At 45.5% G+C, this 13,710-nt stretch overlaps 1 protein-coding gene across 5 annotated transcripts in view; it reads left to right on the top strand.

The window, feature by feature from the left end:
* The first annotated feature begins 2,454 nt into the window (after positions 1–2,454).
* The window catches only part of TTC21B (tetratricopeptide repeat domain 21B), a 30,776-nt gene continuing 19,520 nt past the window's right edge, over positions 2,455–13,710 (top strand). For 2 of the 5 annotated variants that reach the window (XM_077936874.1, XM_028747555.2), the window contains exons 1-10: positions 2,668–3,206; positions 5,228–5,357; positions 6,085–6,195; positions 7,507–7,673; positions 8,520–8,642; positions 9,195–9,352; positions 9,874–9,958; positions 11,818–11,916; positions 12,827–13,019; positions 13,302–13,399. In XM_077936874.1, coding sequence (XP_077793000.1) covers positions 3,186–3,206; positions 5,228–5,357; positions 6,085–6,195; positions 7,507–7,673; positions 8,520–8,642; positions 9,195–9,352; positions 9,874–9,958; positions 11,818–11,916; positions 12,827–13,019; positions 13,302–13,399 — 1,185 coding nt within the window. In that variant the 5' untranslated portion in view covers positions 2,668–3,185. Of the gene's footprint in view, positions 2,610–2,665; positions 3,207–5,227; positions 5,358–6,084; positions 6,196–7,506; positions 7,674–8,519; positions 8,643–9,194; positions 9,353–9,873; positions 9,959–11,817; positions 11,917–12,826; positions 13,020–13,301; positions 13,400–13,710 lie in introns of those variants that run through there. The other 3 variants (XM_077936892.1, XM_077936893.1, XM_077936885.1) reach the window with 3 other exon arrangements.

The raw sequence follows: 13,710 nt of genomic DNA, 5'->3' as shown, positions 1-13,710 counted from the left end.
CCCTGCTGAAAAAGTTTGCTGACCCCTGGGCTATACAAGCCATTACTGCCCAGAATAACAACTGAAATGTTTTGTTCATGCAGGTACCATGTATAAAGTGCATGAACAGAGCATGCCTATGCTGAGCACAATAAACATCCAGTATGGATGTTTGATTTCATGGGAGTTACTTAATATATTACATTATAGAATATTGTAATAGACTGGTTGTATTGTCCATATGCTGTTGTCAAATGCACCTCCTAATCTCACCCATAACCATGGTTGGAATACAGAATTGTAGAATCAGAGAGTTCGAAGGAACCTTGAGGATCCAATCCCCTGCAATGCTGGAATATGCAGTTGTTCCTTATGGGGATTGAACCTGCAACCTTGGTGTCATCAGCACCACACCCCAATCAACTGAGCTACCAGAGGCAAGTACTGCTGTAGCTAGCTACATAGCAAAGAAACATTATGTTGATATGCTTGAAACACTCGTTTTTCAGTGTTCTAATAATATTCTCTCTCTTTTACAGAGCAGTGCAAGGATTGTGTGGGTGTTTGTGTATTTGTGCTTGGCTTGTGAGGTGAGGGGTGATCCATTCACTTGGCTTTCTACTGTGCGCATTATGTGCAATGGTGAGCACCGAGTGCCTGCCTGAAGTGTGCAAACAGGTTTTAAATATTAATATAATCTCCAGAGAAGCCGAGCTTCCAGAGCGATCCTAACCATGTCTACTCAGAAGAAATTCATGTTGAAGTCCATGGGGTTAGGATTCCAGCCACAGCCTGTGCCAATAAAAACAACAACAAAAAGACACCCAAGGTGAGCCTTCTGGTATGTCAAGGGCGCACTAATTTATTGTGACAATCTCTTCAGATGTATACTGTGCAGTGATCTGAAGTTGGCAGGCAGCTTTTGTACAGCGGTGGACCTACATTTTGGGGTCCCTGAAGCTTGAACTGTCATGAGGGCCCCTTCGCCACTAGCAACAAGGTCTGGGTAACCGCTGTTCTCTTCCTCTATGGGGTTGTTCCATGGGGTTGTTGATCCCTATACCTTTACAACATCTGTGCTACTGACTCTCAAATGTTGGGATTGTTGGAATATTTACAAAATCATCATCATCATCAGTTTGTGTCATGTGGCTCAAATTGGGTCTACTAGACCCAAAATTGTTAAGCAACGTGGACTAAAATCACTTCTGGGGCCCCTCTGGGATTAGGGCCCTCCTGAAGTTTAAGCTTAATTCGTTTCATACTAGATTCGCCCCTGGCTATGTGTGTGATTTGTGTGTGCAAACACATGCAACACACGCACATATACAGTACATTTATCTACATACACGACCATAGAGGACGGGAAAGTTAAGCTACTAGAGTCAAATGGTCGTGATGTACATGGTGTTTCCATGCAAAGCTCAATTATTCACAATATAATCAGACAACTGATAACATCAAAACAGTAGAGCGCTGGTCTTCTGCAGCAAAAAAGAAGACGAGAGCACGGTTTTTAAGGCGCTACAAGACTTTTCGTTATTCACAAAAATGTTGATGGGTGAATGGGTGATATAAGACAGTCTCGTTCTGCTATGATAACTATATAACTGTGTAACTATTGTTAGAGGAGAGGGGGTTGAACATTGCTGGCTGAAGCTGCTGGAGACTTGCTACTTGAGCGCGCGAGCGCCCGCTTTTCGTTGCAGCAAAACGGTGGGACTTCTGACGACCCCTTTGCCGTCTCCGGCGTAAGCCAATAGAAACTCACTCCGGCGTCCGCTCCTCTCCATACAAGCGAACCTCCAGCCAATCAAGTGCCAACACAAGATGTTGACGAGCGAACCTTCCCATCTCCGGCGGCGCTCAAGAGCTTCCCTTCTGATTCGCAGGGAGGAGGAGAAGGAGGAGGAGGAACGCGTAACACCGCATTTCCGGCTCCCGTTGGAATGGAGGAGAAATTCCTGCATGCGGGCTCAGAGCCCAGCGTGCGGGTCTGCAAAACTGGCGCCTGAGACGTGTGCTGAGTGTAAGACAGCCCAACCTGGACGGATTACCCCCCCGCTCCTTCCCCCGAAAAGAACTGCCAGTTACTCATGTCCTGATCAAAGTATCATGGGCAGCAGCGCACAGAAAAAGAGAGGGGACGGTACTATATGGATGAGTACTATCACAAACGCATTGATTCTGCTACCCCAGGATTTGGTATTCTGTCCTCGTTTTGTTTGGAAAGAGTATCTGATGCTATTTAAAACAACAACAACAACCAGCAAATGAAAAGGAGCTTAATTTTCTCTTGTTTGTCTTGCCAAACTCTAGCCCAATGGTTGCCATTAATTTGATTTGAACTGATTTTAGAATGAATTGATTTTAGAATGCTGTATTATTTTACTGTTGTTAGCCGCTCTGAGCCCAGCTTCGGCTGGGGAGGGCGGGATATAAATAAAATTTTATTATTATTATTATTGCCTTAAAAACAACCCATAGGTAGATCATGAGCGCGAGGAAGCAGCTTCCACCCCACCCTCCATGGACCACAAAGTTTGGCAGCTTTCGAGAGTGGTTTCCTGCATTTGTAGAAACCAGACATACGAGACAAAGTGCAAGGCCGCTGTTTTTACGCGTCCTCGGTGAGAAGCTGGCCTCCCCAGACCACTTTTTGCACCTTTCCAAAAACCCGGAACGCCTGAACAGCTCCACGCTCGGTCGGTGGAGCATGAGCCTCTTCATCTCAGGGTCGTGGGTTCGAGCGCGATGTTGGGCACCGATTCCTGCACTGCAGTGGGTCGGACCAGAAATGCCCCTCGGGGTTCCTTCCAACTCTGTAATTCTATGCGAGGCGTGTCTGTGTGTGTGTCAATCGAAGAACCTCCCCACCCCCGGACCCACTCCTTTCCCCCCAAGGTAACCCATGGGAGCCCTCTTCCTCCCCAGCCTGCGCATCCAGCGCTGCGTCCAACTCCGAAGATGCGCCGTCCCGTCCACGGGAGCTCGCGCCGTAATAAATGCATCGCGCTTTTCAAGATGCCCCCGGAGCGAAGGCTATGGAGGGTTGGTCTGGGTTCTTTTTTTTTTTCCCCTTGCGGCAACGAATTAGTAGGGCGAGGAGGACCCGCCCGGCAAGGCCCAGCCTTTCCTTCCTCAGGCGCCTCCCCTGGACGCTGCTGCAGTCGCGTTAGCAACCAGGGCCGCTGCTTCCGGCAGCCATGGATCCTTCCTTGTTGCAGGTTTGTCAGAGGCGCTTCGGCTCGTCCCTCCCCTCCGACCCGCGAGCGAAATTTCCCGTTCTTTCCTCCCGCGCCCCTCTCCTCTCGGGAAACGCGCCCCTCTCGGCGGCTTCTGCGCTCCTCCTTTTCTCCCCCCGACGTTTTGGAAAGCTCCCAGCTCTCGCGTAACAAAGCAAGCAAGAGATGGGGGGGGGGGGGGAGGCAGCGAACCTTTCCACCTTCTCCCTCCTAGCTTTCTTTTTCTCTCCCTTTGGAAGTAAGACAAAATGAAGCGAAACACCCATCGCCACAGAATGTTGTTGTTGTTGTTTAGTCGTGTCTGGCTCTTCGTGACCCCATGGACCAGAGCACGCCAGGCACTCCTGTCTTCCACTGCCTCCCGCAGTTTGGTCAAACTCATGTTTGTAGCTTCGAGAACACTGTCCAACCATCTCGTCCTCTGTCGTCCCCTTCTCCTTGTGCCCTCCATCTTTCCCAACATCAGGGTCTTTTCCAGGGAGTTTTCTCTTCTCATGAGGTGGCCAAAGTATTGGAGCCTCAGCTTCACGATCTGTCCTTCCAGTGAGCACTCAGGGCTGATTTCCTTCAGAATGGATAGGTTTGATCTTCTTGCAATCCATGGGACTCTCAAGAGTCTCCTCCAGCACCATAATTCAAAAGCATCAATTCTTCGGCGATCAGCCTTCTTTATAGTCCAGCTCTCACTTCCATACATCACTACTGGGAAAACCATAGCTTTAACTATATGGACCTTTGTTGGCAAGGTGATGTCTCTGCTTTTTAAGATGCTGTCTAGGTTTGTCAGTGCTTTTCTCCCAAGAAGCAGGCGTCTTTTAACCACAGAATAGAATTATTGAAATGACCCTGACGGCCATCTAGTTCAACCCCCCTTTCAATGCAGGAATCTTTTGCCCATCGTGGGACTTGAACCCTTGACTCTCAGATTAAGAGTCTGATGACTGGCTAAGCTACAAATGCCAGTGTTTCTGAGCTGAGCATCGGGCGTCTGAGCCTCCTTCACATGTTTACATGTGTTTTTAAACGTCAGCACACGTATTTGGGAGGACTGCTTCATACTATACTTTCTGCATGGAGAAGGGTGTTTGTGTGTCTTCTCCTGTGAACGTACAAAGTGCTTCTGCCACTGTCTTTAAACATCTGTGCACATTTACCCTTGGGAAGCATGAAGGGACAGTGTGTTTTTACTCCTGCATTGCAGGGGGTTGGACTAGATGACCCTTGGAGCCCCTTTCAACTCTACCGTTCAGTGTTTCTGTGAAGTAAACAAGCATGAGGGAGCAGCAGCAAACTTAGGCTCTTTTCCCGTTACATAGATTACAAGGCAACAAATTGTGAGTTTGTCACCGTGTGTGTACTCAAAAGGCAGCTGCTGCCATTCCCATCTCCCCGATGAGTTCATATATGTTACATATGTTTGCCAGTACAGTGGTACCTCTGGTTAAGTAGTTAATTCGTTCTGGAGGTCCGTTCTTAACCTGAAACTGTTCTTAACCTGAAGCACCACTTTAGCTAATGGGGCCTCCTGCTGCCACTGCGCTGCCACTGCACGATTTCTGTTCTTATTCTGAAGCAAGTTCTTAACCTGAAGCACTATTCCTGGGTTAGCGGAGTCTGTAACCTGAAGCATATGTAACCTGAAGCGTAAGTAACCCGAGGTACCACTGTACCAACTTACCACATTGACACTCTGCAATTTTAGGCACACACTTGAAACTTCTCAGGAACAGGATTTGGCCCACTCTTAGAAGAGTTCTGCAGGACTATACAAAGTCACGACTGGAGGCGGCACAATGGCAACATCTGCAGAAAGAGAGAGTTGCATATTTATTTTTATCCCACCATTTAGCAAAATAAATAAAGCTCCTAGAGTAAGCTTGCAAATCACACTAACTTCTCATTTCATCTCAACTGTATGGCGCTGGAAGTAGCTCTCCTAACTCAGTGGTTTCAGTTTTATTAGTATTTACACCTGTGTGATTGTATCCATCATTTCCTTGCAGACGCTCATTAATTACTATTGCCAAGAAGGCTACTTTCGTCATATTCAGACACTTGCCAGCGAAGGCCTCAAGTTGTTTGGCGATGACCCAATCTTCGTTTTTTACCGCATTTACGGCAGGCTGATGGAAGGTAAGGCTTTTGACTGAATATCTTTCGGAATGTTAAACCCCGCTGATTTTGGCAGGTTTACTCAGAGCACGACAGAGTATGCTGGATACCACCCAATGTAAAGATATGCAGAGAGATGCTTTAGCTATATCGATAATTCTGTAGTCGGCAGTGGGGACCTCCTGGCAGAGGCGTCGCCACCGCTGAATGGGAAGACGAGTGAGTTGATACTATGCAAACACACTTGTAGAACATTCCTTGCCCATGTCTCCCTCTCAGCAAACAGCAGCACCTCCACTGTTGGGAGTTCAGGTAAGCACCCTCTACCACACTGCAGGAATATTAGAGTACTTAATAACTGAGATGTGCAGACTAGGGGGAACGGAAGCCCTGTATAGGGAAGCCTTTCAATGTGTAATGTTTTCTTGTGTTTTTATATCTGTTGGAAGCCACCCAGAGTGGCTGGGGCAACCCAGTCAAATGGGCAGGGTACAAATAAGGAAATTATTATTTATAAGGAGGAGCATCTGCTTTGCTTGCAGAGGGTCTGAGGTTCAGTCCCCCAGCATCTAGCAGAGCTGGGAATGCTATCTGTCTGACATCCTGGAGGACCACTGGCATGTCAGCTAGATGGAGCAATGGTCTGGCTTTTGGTACAAGGCAGCTTCCTGTTTTCCTCTGCTTGATGAAGCACGTATTCCATGGCACCAGAAAATGTAACTTAACCTTCTTGAATTTGATTCCTTAGGGCACATTCAGGAGGCTCTTCTCGACCTCGAACCTCTTAAAAACAAGCAGGACGTATCCCTTTGCACAATGATGGCAATGATCTATGCCCATAAAAAGAGCCCAAATCCAGGTACAGTTTGAACTATCTCTACAACGAATAAAGCCAACAGTCCTGAACGGGGTAACTGTGCCCCTGAAGAACTAGGTGTGCAGCTTGGGAGTCATTCTGGACTCACAGCTGTCCATGGAGGCACAGGTCAATTCTGTGTCCAGGGCAGCTGTTTACCAGTTCCATCTGGTACACAGGCTGAGACCCTATCTGCCCGCGGACTCTCTCGCCAGAGTGGTGCATGCTCTAGTTATCTCTCGCTTGGACTACTCCAATGCGCTCTATGTGGGGCTACCTTTGAAAGTGACCCGGAAAATACAACTAATCCAGAATGCAGCAGCTAGACTGGTGACTGAGAGCAGCTGCCGAGACCACTTAACACTGGCCCTGAAAGACCTACATTGGCTCCCAGTACGTTTCCGGGCACAATTCAAAGTGTTGGTGCTCACCTTTAAAGCCCTAAAGGGCCTCGGCCCAGAATACCTGAAGGAGCGTCATCCCCCCCTTTGTTCTGCCCAGATGCTGAGGTCTAACTCCAAGGGCCTTCTGGTGGTTCCCACACTGAGAGAAGCAAAGTTACAGGGAACCAGGCAGAGGGCCTTCTCGGTAGTGGCACCTACCCTGTGGAACGCCCTCCCATCCGATGTCAAAGAAATAAACAACTATTGGACTTTTAGAAGACATCTGAAGGCAGCCTGTTTAGGGAACCTTTTAACATTTGATGAATCATTGTATTTTAATATTCTGCTGGAAGCCGCCCAGAGTGGCTGGGGAAACCCAGCCAGATGGCAGGGTATAAAAAGTATATTATTATTATTGTTTATTTAGTGAGTTGTTAACATTTCCTTTGCTGTCCTGTTTATTGTGAAAGCACGTGGGGCCTTCAATAAAATGTTGCGGCATAATCTGCCTAACCGAAGTGCACCTGCTCAGAGTGCCTCTTCCAGAAAGCCATTGCAAACCTCCCCCCCCCCCCATTCATTCCCTGCCTCCCCATTTAAAATTACCTGCGGCCGCAATCCTGCGCATGCACGCTTAGGGAAAAGTGCCGCTGATTTCAGGGGGACGCTCCTCTGGGAAAGGGCAACTGAATTTGAACCAGAAATACCTTAGCTAGAGGAATCATCCATTTCAGGTTTAACAGCGGGAGGAGCCAAAGCAGCCTTCCTAATATTTTTACTGTTAAACCATGGCGGTAGGGAGTTTGTCCCTGTTGCATGACGTCTTGCCATATATCTGTAGCATGTACCAAAGACGGTAGGCCGAATCAGGCCTTTTCCACACACCCTCTGTTATGGTTTAAATAACCAGTGCTTAACTGATTTTCTTCAGATCGAGAAGCCATTGTGGAGCTGGATGCCAAGCTGAAGGAGCAACGCAAAGTAGCAGGGGAGCAGGCGTTGTATTTTGCAGGCTTGTTCTTGTGGCATATTGGGCGCCACGAGAAAGCCCGCGAATACGTTGACAGGATGATCAAGATCTCAAACGGCAGCACAGAGGTAAGCCGCTTCCCATAGTCACACTTGGTATCTCTGCTTGCTATAGAACGAGACTTGCTAGCCCTCAGCTATGTTGAGTCATCCTGTAGATCATAGCCTGTTATTACTGCTTCATTTAACGCTCAAGGAATATTTTGGCGGAATCAGTACTGTTAAAAACTAGCCTGATGGTTTCTCTTTAGTTAGCTGTTAAGCGTATCTGGTTCATTAACCGAAATGAGTCACTAGCCAATAGCGTTGTTTGAGGCAGCTAAGCCATCTAATGGGTCTGAATCACAGATGTTCCCAGTGCTTGGGGTTTTCTTTGAGCTGCTGACACAGAAACGCCATGTGCTGTGCATAAACGTGGGTGTTTTCCCGTCAAGTTTAAATTGCAAAAATCGTGAATTTTGTTTTGAATGCTTTCTCACCAGCCAGTTGCATACTAACGGCATGAAACATTAGGAGAATGATTGGAGTCAAATAGATTATATGAAGGCCTTAGACTTCCTTGTGTTTCCATTATTGGTGCTTCGTAGGGATCTTGTGTGTGCAGACATTTGGATTTTTAGGATCTTGGCTCGCCATGTTTCCTGGGTTCCCCCTTTTAACATTTCATCTGGTGCAGTTCGTATGGTATACCTAGTGTTTTGAACAGTACATTTGGCATTGCTGTTTTGGGTTTGGGTTTGGAAGGTTGTTGTTGAGACTCTAGATGGCTTTCTCAGTCATGAGTCCCAGTTGGTAAAACAGAGAAAGGGATCACTTTCATGCCAACTTTGTGAGGATGGATGTTCTAAAAACCATTTTTTTTCTGAAAGCTTTCTTTAAGAAACCCGCATTTTAACATTTTGCTTTTCTTTGCAGGGATTGATTTTGAAAGGGTGGCTTGATGTCACCTCTGGAAAAGAAGCAAGTATTAAAAAAGCTGTGAAATACTTTGATGAAGGGCTGCAAAATGGAAACGATACCTTTGGCCTGATGGGTAAAGTAAGTCTGTTATTAAAACAGAAGCTTTTAATCCTTGCCTGTTAATATAACTAAGATTGTGGTGTGTGCCAATGGATCTCACACAGATTGCTTTACACCTAGTCTGGGTTGCTCAATGTGAGTATCGGAATAAAAGTTCGGAGTTAGTCCCAGGGATGGGAACACAGGTCTGAAAATTTTAGGAAACTGCTCACGATCTCTTGTCATTTCATTATTTTGAGTGGTACAGGTAATGTGGTGTTCTCTGCATTACATATGAGATCAGGGTCCATCCATGGTTGCATAGAATCAGTCTCCAACTGTTTTTGGAAACTACAACTCCCATCAACCCTAGCTAGCAGGACCAGTGGTCAGGGATGATGGGAATTGTAGTCCCAAAAAAGCTGGAGACCCACATTTGGGAAACATGTGTATGGAGTTTCTGAAGTAGACTTTGATGTGTTTGAGACTAGAATAATGTTGTTTAGGGAGGGAGTGGTACGTTCCGTAAAACATCTTTCCTTTCTGCTTGAAAATGTAGAGGATTAAGGGATTTCCTTCGTGTTTCATTAGGCACAATATTTTGAAATGCGCCAGAATTACTCAGGAGCTTTGGAGATGGTGAATCAAATAATAGCCCACGCACCACAATTCCTTCCTTCTTTTATAAAGAAAATGAAGCTGCAGCTGGCTCTGCAAGAATGGGAACAGGCAACCGAGACTGCACAGAGGTGGGTTGCTATTGCTTTGGGAAGGAGGCAGGAGGGCTCCAGTATCCTGTCATAGGCCTAGTGCCCCCTTCCCAAAGCCCGGGAAGCATCTGCCCAACTATGGGATGGAGGCACGATGCTCTCTCTCTCTCTCTCTCTCTCTCTCTCCCTCTCCCTCCCTCACCCACCCACCCACCCACCCACCAATCACCCTCACAAGCTGGTGCCTCTGGCGCTAATTGTTCCGCTATGAAAATTTCCACCACACGCCACTGGTGGCAAGCAGTGCCTTGTTACCTTCTCACTTACCTTCTCTGCTTCTGCAGTGGATTGTAGAAGGTCTTGGAAGGTGGGGTTCAATTATAGTATGAGTTTTTGCTTGAAAACAGAATGGATTGGACACTTAAGTGTTCTCTGTTTCATTGAACGCTGATAACTTGCCCAGGGAACTCCTTGTTCATATGAACGTTGGCCCTCTGTTACGTGAAAACATATAATCAGTCGTGTTGTAAAGATACAGCTCCTGTCTCATTTTGTTCTAGGTTGCTGCAGAAAGATGCTCTTAATTTGGACGCTTTAAAAATGGAGGCCATTCATTATTTGTGTAGGGAAGGAAATATACCTGAGGTCAGTACATAATTTAACATCCAGGTTTGCTTTAAGTTACTAATTATTTAAATATACATATCCTGAACAAGTGTAGAGCACGGTTTGTCATTGTTGGCATTTCTTCACTGTCAAACAGTATCTGCTAATTGGGAAAATAATAGCTACTAACAGTGCAATTCTATACATGTCTACTCAGATGTAGAACTCTGTTGGGTTGCATCTTTAAAATCTTATATTCCAAACATAGGAAATTACAATTTCAGAAAAATGTGGTGACTTTAACTATATTTTATAGACTGTACTAGACTTTCTATTCATTAACACCGTGGCCCTTGGTAAGTACATTGTAAGAACATGCTTTTGAATTAAAAACAAATCAAGCTTTTGTGGTACGTACAACAATCTTGAGCATAAGGAACCAAGTAAACTTATTAGGAGTTTGTGCTTGAGCAGTAGACCAGACATGCCAAGGTTGGGGATGCTGTGGCCATCCAAATGTTACTTGACTCCAACTCCCATCATGCCTGACCATTGGCCACGCTGGCTAGGAATGATGGGAGTAGGAGTCCCAACACCATCTGAAGGGATACAGGTTCCCCATCCTTGTTTTTGCCATACCACAAACTGAAGCTTAGGGAAGTTTCAGAAACAATTGTGATTTTTCCGTGTGGCAAAGGAGGGAATAAGGGTGCTATGCCTCAAGAACCACATGCTGAAAATCCTTTGGAGACTAGTTGGATGGTTCGTGGATCTTTGGTCTAATTTTTATGAGGAGGCATTTCCCCTCCTTCAGGTTGCATTTTTTGGCTTTATTTTCCAGGGTGGAATGAAACCAAAGAGAAAGAGGTCTATAATAGTAAATTCAGTGTAGTCTTGGAAAGGTTAATTCTAAAACCACACAAGGAACGCTTAAAAGACGACTCCCGTTCTAGAAAAGTCAATGGAGATTGTAGCAATAATACATTTTGACTTTTGAGTCCAGCTTTTTATAGCTTCAAGACAGAAAACAGTTTTGGTTTTTTTGCAAACGAGAGATGGATAATTGCTAAAAAAAATAATTAAATTTAAATGTACTTTGCTTAACTTGAGGAAAATATATCTTTAAAAATCTGTTTGCAGGGCAGCTTTTCCAGTACATTATTCTCTGGAAGATTGTAGCCATATATTAGTTGTATGTGGTTGCTTCAGAGAAGGATTCCTTTTGATTGTGGTAATTGGAATGCAGCCATCCAAAGCTTAGCCTATGCTGCCCAATTAAGACATGTTTGCTAGACTGGATACAAAATATTCTTCTGATGGTAAACATTTGATTTCTCAAAGGACTTCTGCAAGGCTCTAGTCTAAACTCACGTATAAAGTACAGTGGTACCTTGGGTTAAGAACTTAATTCATTCTGGAGGTCCGTTCTTAACCTGAAACTGTTCTTAACCTGAGGTACCACTTTAGCTGATGGGGCCTCCCACTGCCACCGCGCAATTTCTGTTCTCATCCTGAAGCAAAGTTCTTAACCCAAGGTACTATTTCTGGGTTAGTGGAGTCTGTAACCTGAAGCGTCTGTAACCCGAGGGACCACCGTACTGCGAAAGATAGAGTGTGTGCGCCTCATTTAGCTCTTAGGCATTTATTTAAGAGTATGTTTTCTTCTCTTGCCATTAAGTGGAATGCCATTAAGTATGCATTTGTATATTACAGTACTCAGGTTAGCATACATTGCACTGCTGCAATGCTTTCGGAGTGGGTTTGTGTAAAACGTGGCTGTTGGCATGAGAACACATTGCAGCTCCATATAAAATAATTTTATGGGGCTCAGCTGTTCAAAACCCACAGATTTCCCTCCCCATTTTATCCCCATACCAAGTTCATTTGCCCTTCCTCAGGCTTCCTCAAAGTTGGAAGATTTGATTAGTGCGTTGGATAAGCTGGAACCGCATAACCCCCAGCTCTTTTGCAAGACGGCGTTGGTGTTCAGCAGAACCGTAAGTGGGCATTTATTTTGGAAAGTAACATTGAAGACATTGATTGTGATCCTTCCGCTGTGAGCTGCTAATTTTCCCTTCATTAAAATGGGAAGCCCCTGTATATGTTGGGTTTGGATCGGTACCTATCAGGCCTAAATAATCCTGTACACAGATGTGTCTGAATCTTTTTAGTAGGCTCTAGGCTTGTTTAGCTGTGCACCAAAGTGCTCTGAGATGCACAGCTGTTTCTGTTTCAGAATGGAAGGTTAAGCATTCACTCGGAATCTTCCTTTACAGTATGAAGTGCATTTTGATTGTGATGGGGAATGAGCATTGGTTAATTTGTTGGTTGTTCCTCCCCACTCCAAAGGCCCCTTGTTTGTTGTGGTGGCTTCCCCTCCCCCCGCCCGCCGCAAGGACTTTGTCTGTGGCGGCTGTCTTCTTGTGACAAATGGATTGCTTGACTCATTCACCCTAAGCAAAAAAATAAATAAAAATTGAGCCGAGTGGTGGCATATAAGTGGAGGTTGTGCTCATGGCAAATGCGCGAGCTGATGTGTTTTGCCCTGAGCTGGGAGCTGTCAGGGGTTAGAGAGGGAGGAAAGTAGCTGCCATAAGTTGTGTAATCATGTGCATTGGCCGCTTTTCTGAATTCAGCGGTGCACTGCAGCATGAGCAGAGCTGGGGAACTGGGTTTTTACTCTGTACATTCAATTGCAGTTAGCAATGCAAGGGACGTTCTTCAGGTGATTATGTAAGTTGCGATCATACCGGTGTTTCGTGCCACCCAAACAAACCATCGCCCTTTCATACAAATGTTTGCCAATTTTTATTTTGACATTTAGCAACTGTTTCTAAAGCTTTAAAAACGAAAATAGTGAAGTGGAGGATTTTAAATCTGCTAAAGTGTTCATGTTCTTGATTATAGTGTGGCCGCAACCCACTGATCCTTCAGCAGACTCAGACTTTGGTGGAACGAGCTTTCAGCTTAGACCCCCACAATGCAGACATTGCTACAGAACTTGGCTACCAGATGATTTTGCAGGGGAAAACGAAGGAGGCCTTAAAATGGTACAAGACTGCCATGGCTCTCGACGAAACAAGCGTTCCCGCACTAACTGGTATGGCTTAAAAACAGGTTTGAGTTTTCAAGAGCATGCAAAGCTGATTTCTCTCTCCTCCCCGCCCCTCCCCCCCCCAATAATTTTATCACTGCAAGTAATCTGGGTGATTGACTTTTTAAATGTGATTTGCATTCTCGTCATCTTATTGCCTCTCCTCCTCGTTTTTGAGCCTCTCTTACGTTCCTATAGACTTTGAAGCCTGGTTTAATGAAAAAGGAATTCTAAACACCGAAGGCTCTTTGTAGGGCAGAGCTGAAATGGGATGACTTTGCATTACAGGAATTATCCGGAGCCAGCTAATGGAAGGGAAGCTAGACGATGTAGAGCAGCAGTTGGAGTTCCTGAACGAAATCCAACAGTCTATCGGGAAATCAGCAGTAAGAGAACGTTCCTTTCCCAAAGTGCTTTGATTCTAACCTCACTGAGGAGGCTAGAATATTTATGTGGGCAGAGAATTCTTGACAGAGGGCTCCAGTCTTGCTTTTCTGCTCCTTGCAATGTCCAGTTCTTGGGTTTCAAGGCAAGGAATCCAAATGTGTGCAAACGAGGTAATACATTTTTGAAGCATTTTTACTCCCAGAGTGGCTAACAAAGATCCGTAATGAGACAGTCCCTGCCCTCAGGTTTACAATCTAGAAAACGTGAGTGACACAAAAGGGGTGGGGGAGCAAACTCTGCACTATTTCTT

The sequence above is a fragment of the Podarcis muralis genome, chromosome 1 (genome assembly GCF_964188315.1).
Source record: "Podarcis muralis chromosome 1, rPodMur119.hap1.1, whole genome shotgun sequence".
NCBI lineage: Eukaryota > Metazoa > Chordata > Lepidosauria > Squamata > Lacertidae > Podarcis > Podarcis muralis.
This window is presented reverse-complemented; position numbering and strand designations above follow the sequence as displayed.